At 42.0% G+C, this 24,026-nt stretch overlaps 2 protein-coding genes across 2 annotated transcripts in view; both read right to left on the reverse strand.

Annotated features, from left to right (window-relative positions):
• On the reverse strand, positions 1-23,941 carry LOC120484209 (uncharacterized). The gene is made up of 10 exons (XM_089133035.1): positions 23,755-23,941; positions 23,412-23,529; positions 20,549-20,666; positions 20,109-20,305; positions 18,095-18,268; positions 10,562-10,735; positions 9,929-10,102; positions 1,860-2,033; positions 1,463-1,624; positions 1-664 (listed from the first exon to the last, which is right to left on the reverse strand). The coding sequence occupies exons 1-10, from the start codon at positions 23,939-23,941 to the stop codon at positions 658-660; spliced, it is 1,485 nt and encodes a 494-aa protein (XP_088989161.1). The 3' UTR covers positions 1-657.
• The window catches only part of LOC120478286 (uncharacterized), a 220,987-nt gene that overhangs the window by 115,885 nt on the left and 81,076 nt on the right, over positions 1-24,026 (reverse strand). The gene's annotated exons all lie outside the window — the stretch shown is intronic.

Raw genomic sequence — 24,026 nt, forward strand, 5'->3', positions numbered from 1 at the left:
TTAACTGGGGAAAATGTTTAGTCGGTCTGTAGAGGAGAAGAGACTTCATCCACAGAACAAACACAATATACTGTACATCTGTGCATCAGCAACACACACACACATAACTAACTATATATATACACAATAAAGCAATAACATAAACATATTCTGTGTATAAAATGTTAGAGAGATAATATAAAAGTGTTCAAAAGTTACATGTAATCTTTATATCTTTTGAAACATGTATGTGCTGTACTTGACAATCACGTTCATGATTAGAAATATCTGAATAATTCTGGATGAGTTTAGTCTAAACATTAGTATATTTGCAGGCCTGATAGTGAAGATTTCTGCTGACACTCATCTGAGCTTCTTCCTCTGTTCCACCTTTAATTACAACTAAACCATCATTTGGCTGAATAATAAACCAACATTAATCATTCAATATCACATGTTTCTAATACGCATGCTAACACACACGCTGCTTTATTTAATAGTGAAGTCTGAGTCTCTTCCACCTGTATGAAACACATTTACACATGTATTTCTCCTCATAGACAGCAGTGAGACTCTTCTGTGGATCACCTGATGGTTTCTGCTCCTCTCATCTCCGTTTCACAGATTTAAACCTTGATGGAAATCCACTGATGTTTGATGATCGATCTTTATCTATAATCATATACTGTAAAGTGGAACAGAAGAGAAAACAATCAGTGTTCAGAGGAACAAAGTGGATATTATAAATGTATTGTTTTTTGAGCAAAAATAAGTTCAAGTGAATTCCTGTAATCAGATTAATTACTGACTTTACATGATCTTGGATAGAGATATTTGTGTATTTAAATATAATAGATGTAAAGCCTGAATCATGTTCATATGTGTGTCTGTGTGTGTCTGTGCGACTCCTATTGAGTCTCTGTAAAGGAGAAACTAATGAGTGTACGGCGTATGGAATAAACCACAGCGAGCAAATACTAATGTTATTTTGAGTTAAACACAAACCTTTAGTTAAAGCCGTTTGTCCTCTAGTTTAAACATGTTTGTAGGCTCTTAGTAAATAACTGAGAGTAAAGTAAGTGTCGAGTAGTGTGACGTGTTGCTTGTCACAGTAAAAACACACTAGAGACAGAGACATTGCTCATGTGAGCTGGACGCTGTGAGCTGAAGCTGGAACTGCACTGATTTTAGCAGGAGTGCAGCGTTTCCTACAATCTGACCAAGTCTGTTTCACACTCAAATGATTCACTTCTACTGACACAGTTCATAAAGCAGGTGTTGATGTATAAAGCTGTGACAGTGAGCTTTTCTTCTCTTTCCTCCTTTGTGTTCAACATTTCAATAACTTCACATTATGTTCTCACACAAACCCTTTGTTGCAACAAATCTTAATGATAATTTTCTTTCACGAATGTTTGAAAGGTTTGTTCACATATCAGAGATAAATGAAGATGTCTTTAATATCTCAGTGATGTTTCCTCACCTCAGGACACAGTTTGAGTCTCGTAGCTCGTCTCTGAGCCGCTGCTTTGAGTCTTCGATCTTATTGAGTCTCAGATCAAGCTCTTTTAAAAACTGCAGAGCTTTTGAGTTCGTCAAAGACTGAGTTAAAGAAGAAACATCTGTAATCCCACAGTCAACCAGACTAGAGAGACACAAACAGAGGAAGAGAGATTATCTTACAAACAAATCATGAATGTGAAGAATTTTACACAGATATAATGTGAACTTAGACTCACTGTCAGATATTGAGAATAAAGTGTTTTAGTTTATAAACCCAGAAAGTGCACTGCTATAACCAATGAAACATAAGCCCTGCTGTCTTCAAATAAATAAACTTCAGTCACACTGTAATTGCTGTACAGTATAATGACACTAACTGTAGTTTCTCCAGCTTGAATTGTGGGTTCATCAGTAGATCACTGAGGTTTTTCACTCCAGAGTCTCCTAGTTTATTCGTGCTCAGGTTCAGCTCTGTCAGGTGTGACGGGTTTGATTTTAGAGCTGAAGTCAGGATGAGACTCTGTTCCTCTGTAATACTGCATACACTCAGACTGAAGACAGAGAAATAACAATAGTTCACATCTATGATGATCATCTTATTGAAGAGCTACAGCAGCATTTAGTTTCCAATAGTCTGTTTTAAAACCCAGTCACACTAGTTCTGTGCGCTGGAAGACACTGTTTCTTCTCTTTCATTTCTAACTATTTATTTGACGTCTCTCTTCTTTATTCTCTGTTGAAAAGGCAGATTTCTGTGTGTACACAATCAGTGCATTGTATCAGATGCTGGGAATTAAACAATTACTATCTACAGGCTAAAAAGTTTTATATGATTTACATTTTTTTGGTGAAAAATGTTCACACTCAAAAATATTGATTCAATTTTAAACCAGTGAAATCAATTACAATACACTGTATAAGCTAACTAGAAAAAAAGCACACAAAACCCAGAAAGTGCACTGCTATAACCAATGAAACATAAGCCCTGCTGTCTTCAAATAAATAAACTTCAGTCACACTGTAATTCAGTGGTGGGCCGTCAGTGTCACGGATCCATCTGCGTCAGCACCAGATACCTGCACTCCGCCCACTCGTTCCGGTTCCCCTGACTACTAATCATCATCACCTGTTGTCACCACCTGCCATCACTTATCCGGACTATTATCCACTCCATATATACTCACCTCATTCAGTCACTCACTGTCTGGTCTCGTCTCAACCACGATTACAGACTCGCTATCGCTACATTACGTTCCTGAATCTACTTACCTGCATTGTATCTCCAACCCGTCAATCTCCCGTCTGTTCCTGTCCTTGGTCCCCGTCTGCTGCCAGTCCTCTTCAGTCTCCAAGCTCCGCTGTTCCGGTCAGCTCTCCATTCTCCCGTTCCTGTTCAGTTAAGGAAAACATCATCAGACTGTTCATACCCTCATCAACTTCAACTAGCACGCTACTTACCCTCCTGTGACTGTCATCCAATAAACCTTGTTCAAACTCACCCGTCTGTGCCATTCTGTTCTGTGACAGAAGACCAGACCAACCTAAAACATGCTTCAACCTACGCCCGCAACCACCACGGACACGAGTTCCCCATCGACAGCATCTCTTCCCCGGACTAGTGCATCTGTGCTCGCTACTTCCACCGTAGCCTTTTCCTCTGCCGCTGCCTCTGTATGTCCCATGGCCCAACCAGCGCCCTTCTCTGGCGAGGAGGAGGAGTGCAGCGGCTTCCTTCTGCAGTGCGAGCTCTACATAAAAATGATTCCATCCTCGTTCCCCACTGAAGAATCGAAGGTCGCTTTCTTTATCTCCCTTCTCCGGGGTCGGGCTCTTCAATGGGCTCATGCCCTATGGAAAGATCGTGGGCCCGTCACCAGAACCTTCGCCTCATTCTCCAATCACTTCCTGGAAGTGTTCTCACAATCTCTGCACTCGATCTCCGTGCAGGATCAGCTGTTTCGTTTGAAGCAAGGGAGATCGTCAGTGGCTGCATATGCTCTGCAGTTCCGGACCCTCGCCGCTTCGCTGGGATGGAATGAGTCTGCACTTATCACCGCATACCGCCACGGTCTGAATCCCGACATTCGTCTCCAGTTAGCCATCTACGATGACACAGTGGGTATCGAGAGCATTATACAGCGATCCATCCGCATCGACCAACGCCGCACTGCCTGCCAGCTAGATAGCCCTGCACCTCCGCCTCCTCGCCCATCTGCCGCTTACAGTCCTCCAGCACCAGAGCCGATGGAGATCGGGTCTGCTCGCCTACCGATCTCCGAGCGCAATCGCCGTATAACCAACGGACTTTGTCTATATTGCGGAGCTGCTGGACATATGTTATCCACCTGTCCCATTCGTCCACCTCGACCCGCAGTGAGTACAGTTCAGTTACCCCTATCCATATCGAATATGAAATATACATCTGCTACTATCACTTATATGAATCGTTCCCTTCCAGTTCAAGCGCTAATTGACTCCGGATCCGCCGGTAACTTCATCTCACTCACCACTCTCCATCGGCTCCAAACGAAGCAACGTACCATTCCTCACACCCTTCACGTTCAATCCATCGTCGGAAAACCTCTTGGCCGTGGCCGGATTGGACACCGCAGCCCGGATCTAGGGCTAGAGATCGGCTGGCTTCACAAGGAGGCAATTTCCTTTCTGGTGCTGGAGGGCTCGACGGCTGAGATCATCCTGGGACGCCCGTGGTTGGAACTCCATTCTCCACATATTCAATGGTCCACCGGTGAGGTCCTACAGTGGGGTGAAGAATGCCATAATCATTGTCTGCCTGCCATTTCCAAGTCCATTATCCGTCCAGTCACTCCGGTTCAGAAAATCTCTCTCTCCGTCACCTCCGTGGAAGATTCCTCTGCTGTGTCCCTCACGGACATTCCTCCACCTTACCGGGCGTTCCAGGAGATCTTTGATAAACAGCTGGCAACCACTTTACCACCTCATCGGCCATGGGACTGTGCGATCGACCTGCTGCCTGGGGCGGTTCTACCGCGAGGTAAGATCTATTCTCTGTCCATCCCGGAGCAGAAGGCCATGGAGGAGTACATCCAGGAAGCTTTAAGTCAAGGATTTATTCGACCATCCACGTCCCCTGCCGCATCAAGCTTCTTCTTCGTGGGCAAGAAGGACGGAGGCTTGCGCCCCTGCATCGATTATCGTATCCTCAACCAATCCACCGTCAAATACCGCTATCCCCTTCCTCTGGTCCCCGCCGCTCTGGAACAACTCCGTGGGGCTACTGTCTACTCCAAACTCGATCTCCGGAGCGCATACAATCTCATCCGCATCCGTGAAGGTGACGAGTGGAAGACAGCGTTCATCACCCCTGCGGGGCACTACGAGTACCTCGTCATGCCCTTCGGATTGTCCAACGCACCCGCCGTGTTCCAGGGGTTCATGAACGAGATCTTCAGAGACTTACTCCACCAATTTGTCATCATCTATATCGATGATATCCTCATATACTCTCCCGATCTACCCACTCATATCCGCCATGTCCAAACCGTACTCCAACGCCTCAGAGACCATCAACTCTTCCTGAAACTAGAAAAGTGCGAATTCCACCGAGCCACCGTTCAGTTCCTGGGCTACCTCATCACTCCCCGCGGTATAACCATGGACCAGAGGAAGGTGGATGCCGTTAACAACTGGCCACAACCCACCTCTCGGAAAGACCTTCAACGGTTCCTTGGGTTTGCTAACTTCTATCGCCGCTTCATCAAAAACTTCAGTCAGACCTGCTCCCCTCTCACTAATCTCCTCAAGGGCGGGGCCAAGTCTCTGTCCTGGAACACCGACTCCACACGGGCGTTTGACAGCTTGAAAAGGGCCTTCAGTTCCGCTCCTACCCTCTCCCTTCCCAATCCAGCTCTACCCTTCATCGTGGAAGTGGATGCCTCCACCTCTGGGGTAGGAGCGGTTCTTTCCCAGCGGCAGGGGATTCCATTGCAACTCCATCCATGTGCCTTCTATTCCAAGAAACTGTCCCCGGCGGAGCAGAACTATGATATCGGCAACCGAGAGCTGCTAGCCATCAAACTGGCCTTGGAGGAATGGAGACACTGGCTGGAGGGGGCTCAACACCCGTTTACAGTTATCACGGACCACCGGAATCTCGAATACCTCCGGGAGGCTAGAAGACTCAATCCCCGTCAAGCTCGCTGGGCCCTCTTCTTCACCCGCTTCAACTTCTCTGTCACCTACCGCCCTGGACACAAAAATGTAAAAGCAGACGCATTATCACGACAGTTCCAGCCCAATTCTCCTCCTCTAAATCCCGAGACCATCCTCCCTCCAGCCATCGTCGTCAGTCCCATTCAGTGGAGTATGGACGATCACATTTCAGATGCCACTCAAGCCGAACCTGCTCCGCCGGGAGGTCCAGAGGGACGGGTTTACGTCCCGACACGCCTACGCCTGTCCCTCATGGACTCAGTACATACCTCTCCGGGCTCTGGACACCCAGGCAGCCAAGGAACTCTCTCGCTCGTCCAACAGCGTTACTGGTGGCCGGGTATGGCCCAGGATATCTCCCGATACGTCAGGGGATGCTCAGTCTGTGCCATGGCCAAGGTTCCCCGTCATCTTCCTGAAGGCAAGCTCACTCCTCTACCAATTCCCACTCGACCCTGGTCCCATCTGGGGGTCGACTTTGTCACCGACCTTCCCCGTTCCCACAATCATACCTGCATTCTTGTGGTAGTCGATCGATTCTCCAAGGCCTGCAAACTCATTCCTCTCCCCGGCCTCCCTACTGCCTTTGAGACTGCTGAAGCTCTATTCCAATACGTTTTCAGAAACTTTGGAATCCCCGAGGATGTCGTTTCTGACAGAGGTCCACAATTTATCTCCCGTGTATGGAAGGCCTTCTTCAATCTCCTGGGCGTTTCCGTCAGTCTTACGTCAGGATATCACCCCCAGTCCAACGGCCAGACTGAGCGGAAGATCCAGGAAATCGGGAGATACTTACGGTCATACTGCCACGACCATCAGGACTGCTGGAGCCGCTACCTGCCGTGGGCCGAGTATGCACAAAACTCTCTCCGTCAATCCACCACAGGGCTCACACCCTTCCAGTGCATACTCGGGTACCAACCTCCACTGTTTCCCTGGTCCGGGGAACCATCAGATGTTCCAGCAGTCCACCACTGGTTCCAGACGAGCGAGAGGGTCTGGGACTCAGCCCACACTCACCTCCAGCGGGCTGTCCGCAGACACAAGACCCAGGCGGATGTTCGACGTGCCTCAACTCCCCAATACCATCCGGGTCAACTGGTCTGGCTCTCCACCCGGGACATCCGTCTCCGACAGCCCTGTCGTAAGCTGAGTCCCAGATACATCGGTCCGTTCGCCATACAGAGGCAGATCAACCCCGTCACCTATCGACTCACTCTTCCAGCTCACTACCGCATCGCACCTACATTCCATGTCTCCCTCCTCAAGCCCTATACTAATCCTCTCACTCCTTCCTCCCCAGGGTCTGGTGCTGCGGACGTGCCCCCTCCTCCTGTGGATCCGGAGGATGATAACATCTACCAAGTACGAGAGATCCTCGACTCCCGGCGACGGGGCGGCCTTCTGGAATACCTCGTCGACTGGGAAGGTTTTGGGGTGGAAGAGAGATGTTGGGTTCAGCGGGAGGACATTCTTGATCCCACCCTACTCCAGGACTTCCATTCGGCCCATCCAGGTCGTCCTGCACCCAGGGGCCGTGGCCGTCCCCGTCGTCGGTCCCGCCCGCCAGCTGGAGCTGGCCGTGGGGGGGGGGTACTGTCACGGATCCATCTGCGTCAGCACCAGATACCTGCACTCCGCCCACTCGTTCCGGTTCCCCTGACTACTAATCATCATCACCTGTTGTCACCACCTGCCATCACTTATCCGGACTATTATCCACTCCATATATACTCACCTCATTCAGTCACTCACTGTCTGGTCTCGTCTCAACCACGATTACAGACTCGCTATCGCTACATTACGTTCCTGAATCTACTTACCTGCATTGTATCTCCAACCCGTCAATCTCCCGTCTGTTCCTGTCCTTGGTCTCCGTCTGCTGCCAGTCCTCTTCAGTCTCCAAGCTCCGCTGTTCCGGTCAGCTCTCCATTCTCCCGTTCCTGTTCAGTTAAGGAAAACATCATCAGACTGTTCATACCCTCATCAACTTCAACTAGCACGCTACTTACCCTCCTGTGACTGTCATCCAATAAACCTTGTTCAAACTCACCCGTCTGTGCCATTCTGTTCTGTGACAGTCAGGGCCAGCAAGGCCTTCTCTGAACACTATCAGAATCACTGACTTGCACTTTAATATATTTTTTGCATGAATATTAAATTATTCCCAATAGTTCATTCTCTTAATTTCATAGCTTTTCTCTTGGTTGTGCTGCTTCCAGTATTGTGTTTTTATGTTAGAGCTTGTATCCAATCATATTTCAGCCATCATGTGTTTCCGGGTCAAATAAATCTGCCTGGAGGCCTTCAGAATCGACAGTGCAGGCGCCTGTAGCTTAAAATGAAAGGCAATGAAACTGTTTCTTTAACCAATCAGATAATCAGTCAGATTTAATCAGCCAATCAGATTTCGCTTTGACTGCAGCGGGGCCATCTAGCAGGCGAATAATAACATCTGTATTTTCTCGTTCTTTGATTGGATGCGCGTACTATTACTGGTAGTATCCGCATCTGTAGCGAACTGCATAAACTAAAATATATTCCTGTAGATGTAATAGATTTCAACCCACAAATTAATGTTTCTTTCCCTCCTCGACCCCCAGCAGAAAAAATCCCTTATTCAGCCTGAGCTAAACGCAGAGTAACGGGACTCTATTCGATCTCTCCGAGTTAAAACAGAACAGATTAATGTAAGTTATGAAACGAATGATTTTGAAGGCAAAAGTCCCGCTGATCTCGTTGATTTCGGTCAAAACTCTGTGTGAGAGCATGGGGCAGCTGTACACATCGTCATGTTTTGCAGTGACTGTGTGTTTCTGTCGAACAGGCACTCTCAGCCATAAAGCAAATTAAAATTTATGCTAGAAATAAGACGAGACAGACACAACATTATTGGAACTGAAACACAGTTAGAACCTGTACGACAGTAATTGAAGTCTTCTTGAGGAAAGAAATAAGGATGGATTTTGTGTTAAAAAAAAAAATCTGTAATTTTGGTGAGTATATGCTTTTTCCCCCGTGGTGAATATGATTTTCTTCAGAATTTTTTGTATAAATTTATGATCGAAACTTAATTTTTTTCAAACATTCATACTATTGTAACGTCTGAAAAGGGACTATTGTAACCCTTGAACGACAAGATAAGTGAGGCTTCGTTTCTGAACTTATAATCGGATTCGGAACGCAAGAACCACTTTACAAACGCACCAGCTGAACTCACGCGCTCGTTTCTCTCTACCGGCCTCTCCCGAACGCACCGCATTAATAACTGCCCGTGTAAAATAAAAACAACAATTATAGAGAGTCTTTGCGCTGATACACTATTAAAAGTTATTAATTCAGGTAGGACAGACGGACTAGGTGTGAAATGCACGGCCCGCCACTGCTATAATTGCTGTACAGTATAATGACACAGTTAAATATATTTAAATATATTTATGATATTGATTTGAAATAAGTAATATTTGTGGTTCTTGAAACAAATAAGTTTAATTCTCCAATCTCAAATATTTTGATAGAAATTTCACAATTATGTTAAGTGTACTATTATACATAAATTATTGGTTAGTCAAATAATAAATTCTAATAGTGAAATAAATAAATAAATATAACTATATTAATATAAATAAATATATTTTAGATGAAATTAACTGTTAGATTTTTAGTCAATTATTTTGGTACGTTTAGCTCAAACAATCAAGCAAATGATATTCAGAGTTTTTATTAAGTTAATAAAGTTAAATATTACTGTGATATTTACTAAGCCACAGAATAATTACACACAGTGTAGATTAACAAAACATAAAAATGTGAGCAATAGGGAAACCCAGAAAGTGCACTGCTATAATAACACAGTCTCATCCCAAAAAGTCATATAACTGACGTCTTGGGACGTTTTTTGACCGTACGTCAATATCCGCCTTTTTAGGGCCCCCTTAAACGTCGGTAGATGGCGATCCCGGGCCGTCATACAACTGACGCTTTACCTTTAACGTCAGTTAGGTGACGGGTTAGGTTTAGGGTTAGGTTTAGGTCTGGGGTAGAGTTAGGATCCCATAACCTCATCTACCGACGTGGGGGCCCTAAAAAGGCGAATATTGACGTATGGTCAAAAGACGTCCCAAAACGTCAGTTATATGACGTCTTGGGATGAGACCGGGTTGGCTATAACCAATGAAACATAAGCCCTGCTGTCTTCAAATAAATAAACTTCAGTCACACTGTAATTGCTGTACAGTATAATGACACTAACTGTAGTTTCTCCAGCTTGAATTGTGGGTTCATCAGTAGATCACTGAGGTTTTTCACTCCAGAGTCTCCTAGATTATTCCCGCTCAGGTCCAGCTCTCTCAGGTGTGACGGGTTTGATTTCAGAGCTGAAGTCAGGATGAGACTCTGTTCCTCTGTAATACTGCATACACTCAGACTGAAGACAGAGAAATAACAATAGTTCACATCTATGGTGATCATCTTATTGAAGAGCTACAGCAGCATTTAGTTTCCAATAGTCTGTTATAAAACCCAGTCACACTAGTTCTGTGCGCTGGAAGACACTGTTTCTTCTCTTTCATTTCTAACTATTTATTTGTCTTCTCTCTTCTTTATTCTCTGTTGAAAATGCAGATTTCTGTGTGTACACAATCAGTGCATTGTATCAGATGCTGGGAATAAAAAAAATTACAAACTACACTCTACTAACTAGATAAAAAACTGTGAAAAGATAAAGAACTGTAAAAAAATGTGAGCAATAATAAACCCCCAAAAAGTTTTAGTTTAATAAATCCAGAAAGTGCACTGCTATAACCAATGAAACATAAGCCCTACTGTCTTCAAATAAATAAACTTCAGTCACACTGTAATTGCTGTACAGTATAATGACACTAACTGTAGTTTCTCCAGCTTGAATTGTGGGTTCATCAGTAGATCACTGAGGTTTTTCACTCCAGAGTCTCCTAGTTTATTCCCGCTCAGGTCCAGCTCTCTCAGGTGTGACGGGTTTGATTTCAGAGCTGAAGTCACATCAGAACAACCTTCATCTGTCATATCACAGCAGATTAACCTACATTAGCAGAGAGAGAGAGAGAGAGAGAGAGAGAGAGTGAGAGAGAGAGAGAGAGAATTTTGACAATCCTTTATTACACAAATACGACAATCAAAAACATTCACAAAAAAAGGTCACCTATTTTTCACATCGAAAAAAAAAACTCACATCAACACTTCTGAAATTACCAGTTCATTATCAACTAATGAACACAGCACATTATTACGGCACCACTCAATTTCAAAAATACTCAATGTACTCATTAATTTATAAAAATTAAACTCAATTACAAGTCGAGATTTTACCATTTTTTTGAAAGCTGGTATAAGTTTTTGTTCTCCTTTCTGTTCAATTGTATTTCTCCTAGTTATATAAATAGCTAATTTTGCAATACCAACAATAAAATTAAGCAATTGACATTTGTATTTTTTCTTAATAGTGTACATACAACCAAGTATAAAATCCTGCTTTGTAAAACACACCTCAAAAGATTCAAAAAGAAGCTCTAAAAGACTAAACAAAAAAGAAAGTCTGTTACAAAACATAAAACAGTGAAACACAGTCTCCCTTTCATTGCAAAAAGAACAATTCTCACTTACATTTGGGTTTAACATTGCCACAAAAGAATTAACTGCAATAGCCCCATGGAGTATCCTCCACTGAAGATCACCAACTCTTTTAGTTAAAGGAGGTTTGTACAGAATCCTCCACACTGGTTTTGTTGTTTCAGTAATATCTAACGTGTCTCTCCATACAGTATCACTTCTATTCTTTAACCATTTTAAATTCATCACTTTGACAAGACTTCTGTACAATGCTTTCCCTTTAGCTTCAAAAAAATCAATTTGTACATCAATTTCCTTTTTCATCCAGGGATTAATATTGTTAAATGAAACAAGATCAGGTACAATACCTAAATCTGGAAAAAAATCTTCACAGTCTGGAAATATACATTTCTTGTTGTACTCATCAAGTAAAGTTCTTTCTTGTACATTTAAAGCCCCCTGTAGTTTATCTAAAAAACGTTTAACATATCGCTCAGATTTTACCTTTAAAAAGGCTGAAACTGCTTCTGCATCTTTAAATTCAGGACCTGCATTTTTAATAATGTGTTTTAACTGTAGAGATCCACTTCTGTACAACAAATATTTCAGACCCGGTATTTCATCCCCAGATACATCAAGACGTGCTCCACACACACAATGGGCTCTTCCAATAACCAGTACAACGACATTAATGGTTCCATCCATTGAGGTTTAAACAGACTCCATATTTTAAAAAGACTTCGATAAAAAGTTTTCCTCTAAAATCGAATTTTTTAGAATCCATTAAAAACAACACATTGTCCAGGCCGAGTCCACTTATTCTGCGTAAAATGCACTGAGCCAATGGTCTCCACATCAGTCTTTCAGATCCCAGCATACACTTCTGCACAAACTCAAGACGATAAGCAGCACATCTACTAGCCAAATGCACTAGACCTTGGCCTCCATCTTCTTTCGCCAGGAACAAAACACTTTGCGGGATCCAGTGCAAATTGTCCCAAAAGAAGTTCACAATTTCCGCTTGAATTTTCGGTAAGAGACCGACAGGAGGATCAACGCATGCAAGTCTATGCCAGAGGGAAGAAGCCGCGAGATTGTTAATAATGAGTGTGCGTCCTTTAAAAGACAGCTGTGGAAGAAGCCATTTCCATTTTTTCAAACGTCCTATTACTTTATCTGCCATTCCTTCCCAGTTTTTCTGCATGAAAACTTAATTGCCTAAGAACACACCAACATATTTTAACCCATCTTTTTGCCATAATAAGCCTCCTGGAAGAGTAGGATTACCTCCTTCCCATTTTCCAATCAATAAAGCATCACTTTTCCCCCAATTTACAGTTGCTGAAGAAATCTCCTTAAAATCATTAACAACTTCTTTTAACATTTCAACATCATTGCTATCATTTATAAAAACAATAACGTCATCAGCATTATGCAGACAAATAAAAAGCATTATTACACTGTGGCAATGTTAGACCCTTTAACTTATTCTGTAACATAAAAAGCAATGGTTCTATAGCCAGCATATATAATAACCCAGACATGGCACAGCCTTGTCTAACCCCTCTCTGTACAGTAAAGGGGGCACACAAACTACCATTAATTTTGATCACACTCTCAATTTCACAATACATTGTTCTGATCATATCAATAAAGCTTGAATTGAACCCAAAAGCTTGCAAAGTATTCCACAAATACAGGTGTTCAACCCGATCAAAGGCCTTCTCTTGGTCCAAAGAAATAAGGCCAATATTTATACCAAACAACTTTGAGACTTCCAAAACATCTCTGATTAGAGTAATATTATCACAAATTGATCTGTTTGGTATACAATATGTTTGATCGTAATGTATCACCTTCCCTATAATTTTACTCAATCTTGTAGCCAAAGTTTTAGACAGGATTTTGTACTCTGAGCACAAGAGAGATACAGGCCTCCAATTTTTTATATTTTGGGGATCACCTTTTTTGGGCAATAGAGTGATAACTGCCCCTCTGCAACTGAGAGGGAGAAACCCATTAATAAAACTTTCATCAAACATTAATAAGAGATCTTCTCTTAAAATGGGCCAGAAAGTTTTATAAAATTCAATGGGTAACCCGTCGATCCCAGGGGATTTCCCATTCGCCATATTCATCATTGCTGTGTAAAGTTCTTGCTCTGTCAAAGGTTTTTGCAAACTTTCATTGCTCTCTTCATCAAGCTTTGGCAGACCTTCAAAAAAACTAAAATATTCATCTTTTCATTTATCAAATCAGCTGTATATAATTTTTTATAAAACTGTACAGCAACTTCTCTTATCTCAGAAGCTTCAGTTAATTCCTGTCCTGTATCAGAGACCAAAGAATGAATTATTCTGCTTTGACTGTTTTTTTTTCTCCATACTGAAGAAAAATTTGGAAGGTGCATCTATTTGTGTGACATTCTGGAAACGTGAGCGAACCAGCGCTTTCTGTGCCTTAATGTCCAACATTTTTTTATTTTTAATTATTTAATTTATTTGTTTATTTTGAGCAATATGTATGACAAGGCAATACGAAGGATTTTGGTGAGTCTGTACATGACTTTAAATTCATCATATTTACATCAACTTAAACAAAACCTAAATCTAGTGCTCGAAACGGAGTGGATAGAAGTCAAACTTATTTGAACCCACCCCGATTACCAATGACAGGAAAAACAAAACAAAACAATAATAGTTGCTTACTTACACATTATCATAACACTCAATAACAATTTTGGATATAAGTACAGTACATATATGAAAACATGGGAAAGGAAAGAAGGGAAACCCCTTCTCCCTCATCAAAAGCAAAACCATACCAAAACAAAACAAAACATATCCTAAATACACACCATATACTGTATGATCATGATCTCAGGTAACAATTATAATAATACCAACAATGGTAATCAATTACCTACAAGGTAAAATAAAACAGATTATAAACACATGGATACATCTATGAAAATACCAACAATGGTAATCAGAATACCTACAGGGTAATATTAACAAAAATACATGAATACAACTCACAAAATTAAACCATTACCGACATGTATTGCGATAAGACCTTCTGTTTATAATGTACTTTAAATTGATGAATATTTTGGCTTTGTTTAAGTTCAAGCCCCAAACATGTTTGCAAATAAAGTTTTCTTTGATGTCAGAGCTTCCATATGTTCTTTTTTGCCTGTAGATTCAGACAAACTGTACAAATCAAGTATCTCAGTCTCTAAAATCTTCAATGATCTAGTTATTTCTTTTGTAACATTAAGAGTGTATTGCTGGAAAAAGTTTTTAATTTGTATTTTACCGCAATCCCACCATTGCTGTACAGAGCTATATAAGTGATTTTGTAGTTTAAAAACATCCCAGAAAAAAGTAAAATAATCTTTAAAATGTTTGTCATCAAGCAAAGACTATTTAAATGCCAATAGGCACTTCTTGACTTTACATGGCTAACTAGGACAGAACAAAGAACCGCACTGTGTTTTGAAAAACCTACAGGATTAATTTGACAAGATTTAAAAATATTGAGCTGGTGCTTAAAGGGTCACTTCACCCATTTGCATTAAGCTTTGTATCTTTAGAAACCCAGTCATATTTTTGAATGGTCATGGTTTATTCCCTTATTTTCCCCTGAGATGGGAGAAATAAGGATTTAAGTGTTTTATTTCCTGCTTATCGTGACGTAAAAATCGTCATTTTGCGTCACGATAAGCAGGAAGTCACATTTCATTGAAATGTCAACAGACTCAGTGTTTCCGCTACATTCATTCTCCCGTGGCGGGCCGCCACACTTAAAATCCTCCCGCCACAGTGACGTCCGACATTCTGCATATTGTGTTATTTTGTTAAGCCCCACTAAAGGCACAAAAAACTTTGTAAAGCACAATCAAGTTTTCACACTATATTCCAAGACTTCTAAAGTCATTCAATAGCATAATGTGTGGCAGGTCGGGTGACAGGCGCATATAGCGGTGGCAGGTCGGGTGACAGGCGCATATAGCGGTGGCAGGTCGGGTGACAGGCGAATATAGCGGTGGCAGGTCGGGTGACAGGCGCATATAGCGGTGGCAGGTCGGGTGACAGGCGAATATAGCGGTGGCAGGTCGAGAGACAGGCGCATATAGCGGTGGCAGGTCGGGTGACAGGTGAATATACCGGTGACAGGTCGAGAGACAGGCGCATATAGCGGTGGCAGGTCGGGTGACAGGCGCATATAGCGGTGGCAGGTCGGGTGACAGGCGAATATAGCGGTGGCAGGTCGAGAGACAGGCGCATATAGCGGTGGCAGGTCGGGTGACAGGCGCATATAGCGGTGGCAGGTCGGGTGACAGGCGAATATAGTGGTGGCAGGTCGGGTGACAAGCGCATATAGCGGTGGCAGGTCGGGTGACAGGCGCATATAGCGGTGGCAGGTCGGGTGACAGGCGAATATAGCGGTGGCAGGTCGGGTGACAGGCGAATATACCGGTGACAGGTCGAGAGACAGGCGCATATAGCGGTGGCAGGTCGGGTGACAGGCGAATATAGCGGTGGCAGGTCGAGAGACAGGCGGATATAGCGGTGGCAGGTCGAGAGACAGGCGCATATAGCGGTGGCACGTCGGGTGACAGGCGAATATAGCGGTGGCACGTCGGGTGACAGGCGAATATAGCGGTGGCAGGTCGGGTGACAGGCGAATATAGCGGTGGCAGGTCGGGTGACAGGCGAATATAGCGGTGGCAGGTCGGGTGACAGGCGAATATACCGGTGACAGGTCGAGAGACAGGCGCATATAGCGGTGGCAGGTCGAGAGACAGGCGAATATAGCGGTGGCAGGTCGAGAGACAGGCGCATATAGCGGTGGCACGTCGGGTGACAGGCGAATATAGCGGTGGCACGTCGGGTGACAGGCGAATATAGCGGTGGCAGGTCGGGTGACAGGCGCATATAGCGGTGGCACGTCGGGTGACAGGCGAATATAGCGGTGGCAGGTCGAGAGACAGGCGCATATAGCGGTGGCAGGTCGGGTGACAGGCGCATATAGCGGTGGCAGGTCGGGTGACAGGCGAATATAGCGGTGGCAGGTCGAGAGACAGGCGCATATAGCGGTGGCAGGTCGGGTGACAGGCGCATATAGCGGTGGCAGGTCGAGAGACAGGCGCATATAGCGGTGGCAGGTCGGGTGACAGGCGCATATAGCGGTGGCAGGTCGGGTGACAGGCGCATATAGCGGTGGCAGGTCGAGAGACAGGCGCATATAGCGGTGGCAGGTCGGGTGACAGGCGAATATAGCGGTGGCAGGTCGAGAGACAGGCGAATATAGCGGTGGCAGGTCGAGAGACAGGCGAATATCGCGGTGGCAGGTCGAGAGACAGGCGCATATAGCGGTGGCAGGTCGGGTGACAGGCGCATATAGCGGTGGCAGGTCGGGTGACAGGCGCATATAGGCGTCAGGCGACACTTTTTTTGACCTGTTTACTGTTTTTATCATTTCGACTCTTTCTTTTTTTAATTCGAGTTTTGAAAGTAGATTCAACTTCCAAATCCAATTCACAGTCATTCAATCTCAGATTTTACTGTATAATCTCTCTATTTTGTTCTACAAACGCTGATAATGTACTCAACCCCACCGCGTTCTCGGCCACCAGAGACTCCGCCACAACACCTCCATCAACAACAGGAGAAAACACCCGCACCTCCGCGCTGCTCGCTCCCTCCAGCGGCTCGATCACTGTACTCGCGGGAATCGCCGACACGCTACTCTCATCCACAGCGCTCCCCGCTTTAGCTGCATCAATCAGCTCTGTGTTTTTATTCACCTTATCAGGGCAATTACGACTGAGATGCCCGATTTTCATACAACCAAAACATTTGATCGTCGTGTCAGATGATGCGAATACAGTATAATCAAAGCCTTCTATTTTAAATTTAAAGACCAGGTAAAGTTCATCCTCACCATCCTTCAGAATCATAAACACCTGTCTCCTAAAAGACACGAGATGTTTTACTATAGAGGAGATTTACATCCAAACAGAATTTTTTTGATGGGGGAAACTATCTTTCCATGACGGGACAATTCCTGCACAATCATCTCATCTTTCACAAAAGGAGGAATGTTTGAAATCATTATTTTCTTGGCAGGAGTACTCAGAGGAAACACCGGCGTTAGTGAACCTTTGATTACAACACCTTTTTGCACTAATTCGTTCGCCTTCTCAATAGTGCTAAAAAAAAAGCACAAAACGCACTATTCATTCGCGAAGGGGACACGATGTGTTCATGACCCACAACGTCTCCTGCAGCCAAACACACATCTTTCACGTTAACATTTGAATCAATCTTCACTCCATGACGCCGAGTTAAATTTTCAAAAGCCATCGTGTTTGGAGTCGCCATGCTTTCCAGCAAAATGCTGGAAGCAGACTATCCTCACAAAACAAAAAACAAAAAAACTCTACAACAACAAAAAAACACAAACATTAAACACTTACAAAGAAAAAGTTTGAAAAGAGCACTCTTACCAGCCACAATCGGCTACCACTCACATCCACACTCACCACACTCCGCCCACTCACTCCCAGCATGCACGAGAGAGAGAGAGAGAGAGAGAGAGAGAGAGAAAATGAATGAAGAAAATAAGAGACTCTTTATTCTGTAAAGTCACATCATCTTCATCAGCAAATAAAACAGACAGAGGAAGAGAGATCTTCATCTTTATTTCACCAGATCACAAAATAATAAGGTGAATATGTTTGTTCAAATATAATGTTAATGTGTTTTAGTTTAAACAGCTGAAGTGATTTTAAGCATTTTGATTCTTGTGTGTGAATGTGACTGACCTCAATCTCTCCAGTTTACAGTGTGAATCCTTCAGTACGGCACATAACTGCTTCACTCCTGTGTTTATTGGTTTATTCCAGCTCAGGTCCAGCTCTCTCAGGTGTGACGGGTTTGATTTCAGAGCTGAAGTCAGGATGAGACTCTGTTTCTCTGTAATACTGCAATAACTCAGACTGAAGACAGAGAAATAACAATAGTTCACATCTATGATGATCATCTTATTGAAGAGCTACAGCAGCATTTAGTTTCCAATAGTCTGTTTTAAAACCCAGTCACACTAGTTCTGTGCGCTGGAAGACACTGTTTCTTCTCTTTCATTTCTAACTATTTATTTGACGTCTCTCTTCTTTATTCTCTGTTGCAAAAGCAGATTTCTGTGTGTACACAATCAGTACGTTGTATCAGATGCTGGGAATTAAACAATTACTATCTACACTCTAAAAAGTTTTATATGATTTACTACATTTTTTTTGGTGAAAAATGTTCACACTCAAAAATATTGATTCAATTTTAAAGCAGTGAAATCAATTACAATACACTCTATAAGCTAACTAGAAAAAAAGCACACAAAAATATGAATAGGGAAACCCAGAAAGTGCACTGCTATAACCAATGAAACATAAGCCCTGCTGTCTTCAAATAAATAAACTTCAGTCACACTGTAATTCAGTGGTGGGCCGTCAGGGCCAGCAAGGCCTTCTCTGAACACTATCAGAATCACTGACTTGCACTTTAATATATTTTTTGCATGAATATTAAATTATTCCCAATAGTTCATTCTCTTAATTTCATAGCTTTTCTCTTGGTTGTGCTGCTTCCAGTATTGTGTTTTTATGTTAGAGCTTGTATCCAATCATATTTCAGCCATCATGTGTTGCCAGGTAAATAAATCTGCCTGGAGGCCTTCAGAATCGACAGTGCAGGCGCCTGTAACTTAAAATGAAAGGCAATGAAACTGTTTCTTTAACCAATCAGATAATCCGTCAGATTTAATCAGCCAATCAGATTTCACTTTGACTGCAGCGGTGCCATTTAGCAGGTGAATAATAACATCTGTATTTTCTCGTTCTTTGATTGGATGCGCGTACAGAGCACTTACTATTACTGGTAGTATCCGCATCTGTAGCGAACTGCGTAAACTAAATATTCCTGTAGATGTAATAGTTTTTCAACCCACAAATTAATGTTTCTTTCTCTCCTCGAACCCCAGCAGAAAAAAAATCCCTTATTCAGCCTGAGCTAAACGCAGAGTAACGGGACTCTATTCGATCTCTCCGGGTTAAAACAGAACAGATTAATGTAAGTTATGCCACGAATGATTTTGAAGGCAGAAGTCCCGCTGATCTCGTTGATTTCGGTCAAAACTCTGTGTGAGAGCATGGGGCAGCTGTACACATCGTCATGTTTTGCAGTGACTGTGTGTTTCTGTCGAACAGGCACTCTCAGCCATAAAGCAAATTAAAATTTATGCTAGAAATAAGACGAGACAGACACGACATTATTGGAACTGAAACGCAGTTAAAATCTGTACAAAAGTAATTGAAGTCTTCTTGAGGAAAGAAATAAGGATGGATTTTGTGTAAAAAAAATAATCTGTAGTTTTGGTGAGTATATGCTTTTTCCCCCGTGGTGAATATGATTTTCTTCTTAATTTTTTGTATAAATTTATGATCGAAACTTAATTTTTTTCAAACATTCATACTATTGTAACGTCTGAAAAGGGACTATTGTAACCCTTGAACGACAAGATAAGTGAGGCTCCGTTTCTGAACTTATAATCGGATTCGGAACGCAAGCACCAGCCGAACTCACACGCTCGTTTCTCTCTACCGGCCTTTCCCGAACTCACTGCATAACCCAATAACTGCCGGTGCAAAATAAAAACAACAATTATAGAGAGTCTTTGTGCTGATACACTATTAAAAGTTATTAATTCAGGTAGGACAGATGGCCTAAGTGTGAAATGCACGGCCCACCACTGCTGTAATTGCTGTACAGTATAATGACACTAACTGTAGTTTCTCCAGCTTGAATTGTGGGTTCATCAGTAGATCACTGAGGTTTTTCACTCCAGAGTCTCCTAGATTATTCCTGCTCAGGTCCAGCTCTCTCAGGTGTGACGGGTTTGATTTCAGAGCTGAAGTCACATCAGAATAACCTTCATCTGTCATATAACAGTCTCTTAGAGAGAGAATGAAGAAAATAAGAGACTGTAAAGTCACATAATCTTCATCAGCAAATAAAACAGACAGAGGAAGAGAGATCTTCACCTTTAATTCACCAGATCACAAAATAATAAGGTGAAAATGTTTGTTCAAATATAATGTTTATGTGTTATAGTTTAAACAGTTGAAGTGATTTTAAGCATTTTGATTCTTGTATGTGAATGTGACTGACCTCAATCTCTCCAGTTTACAGTGTGAATCCTTCAGTACGGCACATAAGTGCTTCACTCCTGAGTCTCCTAGTTTATTCCTGCTCAGGTCCAGATCTCTCAGGTGTGACGGGTTTGATTTCAGAGATAAAGTTAGGATGAGACTCTGTTTCTCTGTAATACTGCAATCACTCAGACTGAAGACAGAGAAATAACAATAGTTCACATCTATGATGATCATCTTATTGAAGAGCTACAGCAGCATTTAGTTTCCAATAGTCTGTTTTAAAACCCAGTCACACTAGTTCTGTGCGCTGGAAGACACTGTTTCTTCTCTTTCATTTCTAACTATTTATTTGATGTCTCTCTTCTTTATTCTCTGTTTAAAAGGCAGATTTCTGTGTGTACACAATCAGTGCATTGTATCAGATGCTGGGAATTAAAAAAATTACAAACTACACTTAACTAACTAGATAAAAAACTGTGAAAAGGTAAAGAACTATAAAAAAAAAATGTGAACAATAAGTAAACCCCCAAAAAGTGCACTGCTATAACCAATGAAACATAAGCCCTGCTGTCTTCAAATAAATAAACTTCAGTCACACTGTAATTGCTGTACAGTATAATGACACTAACTGTAGTTTCTCCAGCTTGAATTGTGGGTTCATCAGTAGATCACTGAGGTTTTTCACTCCAGAGTCTCCTAGTTCATTCCCGCTCAGGTCCAGCTCTCTCAGGTGTGACGGGTTTGATTTCAGAGCTGAAGTCACACCAGAACAACCTTCATCTGTCATATTACAGCAGCTTAACCTACATTAGAAGAGAGAGAGAGAGAGAGAGAATTGAATTTAAAAAAGAACTTTATTTCACAATCACCTTAATATACACAAATTAACAAGCTAAACCACAGAAAACAAAATTAAGGGAAAAAAATTAATTTATCTTCAAAAATGACACAACACCCTTCCTTACAACACCAAATCTTCTCAAAAGTAACCAAATTTTCCATAGTTTTATAATACACATAATCAATCATTACTCTTGATTTGACCAATGTTAAAAAAGTCTCAATGATGTTTTGATCAGGTTTCTGTTCAACTTTATCCCTTCTATAATATATATTGCCATTTTTGCTTGACCAATAATAAAATTCAATAACTGACAAATATATTTCTTTTTTTGACTATACTTAAAACCCAAAATAAATACAATTTCATTAAATGCTTCATCAAAACCACAAAAACATTTTTCTAAAAAATCAAACAACGATTTCAATCTTGTACATTGTACAAATGCATGAAAAATTGTTTCTCTTTTCAAACAAAAAGGACAAACATCATTAACTTCCACATTTAACACAGAAACAAAAGAATTAATAGCTAAAATACCATGAAGAATTCTCCATTGCAAATCCCCAACCTTTTTTTGCTAATGGCGGTTTATATAGAACTCTCCATTCTGGTTTTACATTTTCATTTAAGCCAAAAAAGTTCCTCCACGGTGTATCAGGTTTATTTGCCAAATTATTCTTATTAAAACCCATCACACAAGCTCCATACAATATTTTTTCTTTAGTAGATAATACATCCAACCACTGGGAGTCCCAAGTTTTAAATGGAAAACCCCTAAAACCATCCAGTTTTGGTGAAAGCATCAAACAAGGGAAAAAATCATTTTCATTAGGAACAGTTTCTTTAGCAAAATAATCTTTTACCATTATACTCTCCTCTGTTGTGAGGGTAGACTTTACCTTGGCTAAAAAAAAGAGCAACCAATCGAATGGATCTTGTGCCTAAAAAATCAGCTACTTTTACAGAATTATCCAAATTTTCCCCAGCAATGTCCATCAATTGTCTAAAAATAAACACTTTTGATTCTTGCAACCTAAGACCACAATTAAAAAAACTCTTACTTTCATTTACATCCAAACGAGACCCAAGAATTAAAGGCTCTTCAAGAAGCCAGTAAAGTGAATAAGGATTTTCAGATTTCTGGATGTGAAACAAACTCCAAACTTTAAAAAGACTCTTATAAAAGGGTGGTAAAACAGACAAGTCCATTTTTGAAGGGTTTAGTAAGAACAGATGTTTGTCCAGTCCGAATCCTCTAAAGTTTTGCAAAACAACATGGGCCATTGCCCTCCAACTGACGTCCGATGCACCGTCTAAAAGTCTCTGCAGGAACTGTAAGCGAAAAGCGGCAGTTCTGCTCTGTAAATGGACCAAGCCTTGTCCTCCTTCTTCTTTCGGCAAATAAAGAACACTCTGTCTAATCCAGTGCAATTTGTCCCAAAAAAAGTCAACAAGAATCGCTTGTATTTTCGTAAGTAGTTGAGGAGGAGGATCAACACACGCAAGCTTATGCCACAGTGATGACGCGACCAGGTTGTTGATGACAAGAATGCGTCCTCTATATGACATTTTAGGAAGCAGCCACTTCCATTTTTCTAATCGTCCTTTAATTTTTTCAATAACTCCTTCCCAATTCTTTTGTTTATTTGCATCATCACCTAAAAAAACTCCCAAATATTTTAAACCACCTTTCCCCCAGACTAAACCTTCAGGAATTTTTGGATTACCGTATTTCCATTTGCCAACCAAGAGTGTTTCACATTTCTTCCAATTCACTTTTGCAGAAGATATGAGAGTAAAATCATTAATTACATCAAATAAACTTTGCACATCTTTTTGTCCACTTACAAACACCATTACATCGTCTGCATAAGCAGATAAACATATCTTTTTTGTACAATTAGGCAAATGTAACCCATCAATTTTTTCCCTTATTTTTTTGTAATAAAGGCTCAATGGCTAGGGCATACAACATTCCAGAAAGAGAGCACCCTTGCCTTACACCTCTTTCAACCTGAAATGGAGCACATAAACCGCCATTAATCTTCAATACACTTTCAATATCACTATAGAGTACTTGGACCATCATACGCTGCCAGAGTTTTCCACAAATAGGGGTGCTCAACCCTATCAAATGCCTTCTCCTGGTCCAGTGAGATCAATCCAAAATCCAAATCAAGCAACTTTGACATCTCTAAAGCATCCCGAACTAAAGAGATGTTATCAAAAATGGATCTGCGAGGAATACAGTAGGACTGGTCTGGGTGTATTACTTGCCTTATTACTTCAGCCAATCTGTTTGCCAGCACTTTAGAGAGCAGTTTGTAATCACAACAAAGAAGTGATACAGGGCGCCAGTTCCTTATGTCAGTCAAATCTCCTTTCTTTGGTATAAGCGTTATCACTGCCCTCCTGCAGCTCAACGGCAACATACCTTCTGACAGACTGACACTCATCACTTGTAACAAGTCCGCACCCAACTCAGCCCAGAAAGACTTGTAAAAGTCAACTGGGAGGCCGTCAATCCCAGGAGCTTTTCCCGATTCCATCTCATGCAGGGCCTTACATAGCTCCCCCAGGCTTAGCGCACCTGAAAGAGCCACATTACCCTCTTCTGACATCTTTGGTAGGGAGCTCAAAAAAGGGCCGTCAGTCTCACCCTCCATTTCATACTCCTAAACAGTTTTTTGTAAAAACCAACTGCTC

This window comes from Pimephales promelas, chromosome 2 (genome assembly GCF_988280905.1).
Source record: "Pimephales promelas chromosome 2, fPimPro1.hap1.1, whole genome shotgun sequence".
Classification (NCBI taxonomy): Eukaryota; Metazoa; Chordata; class Actinopteri; order Cypriniformes; family Leuciscidae; genus Pimephales; species Pimephales promelas.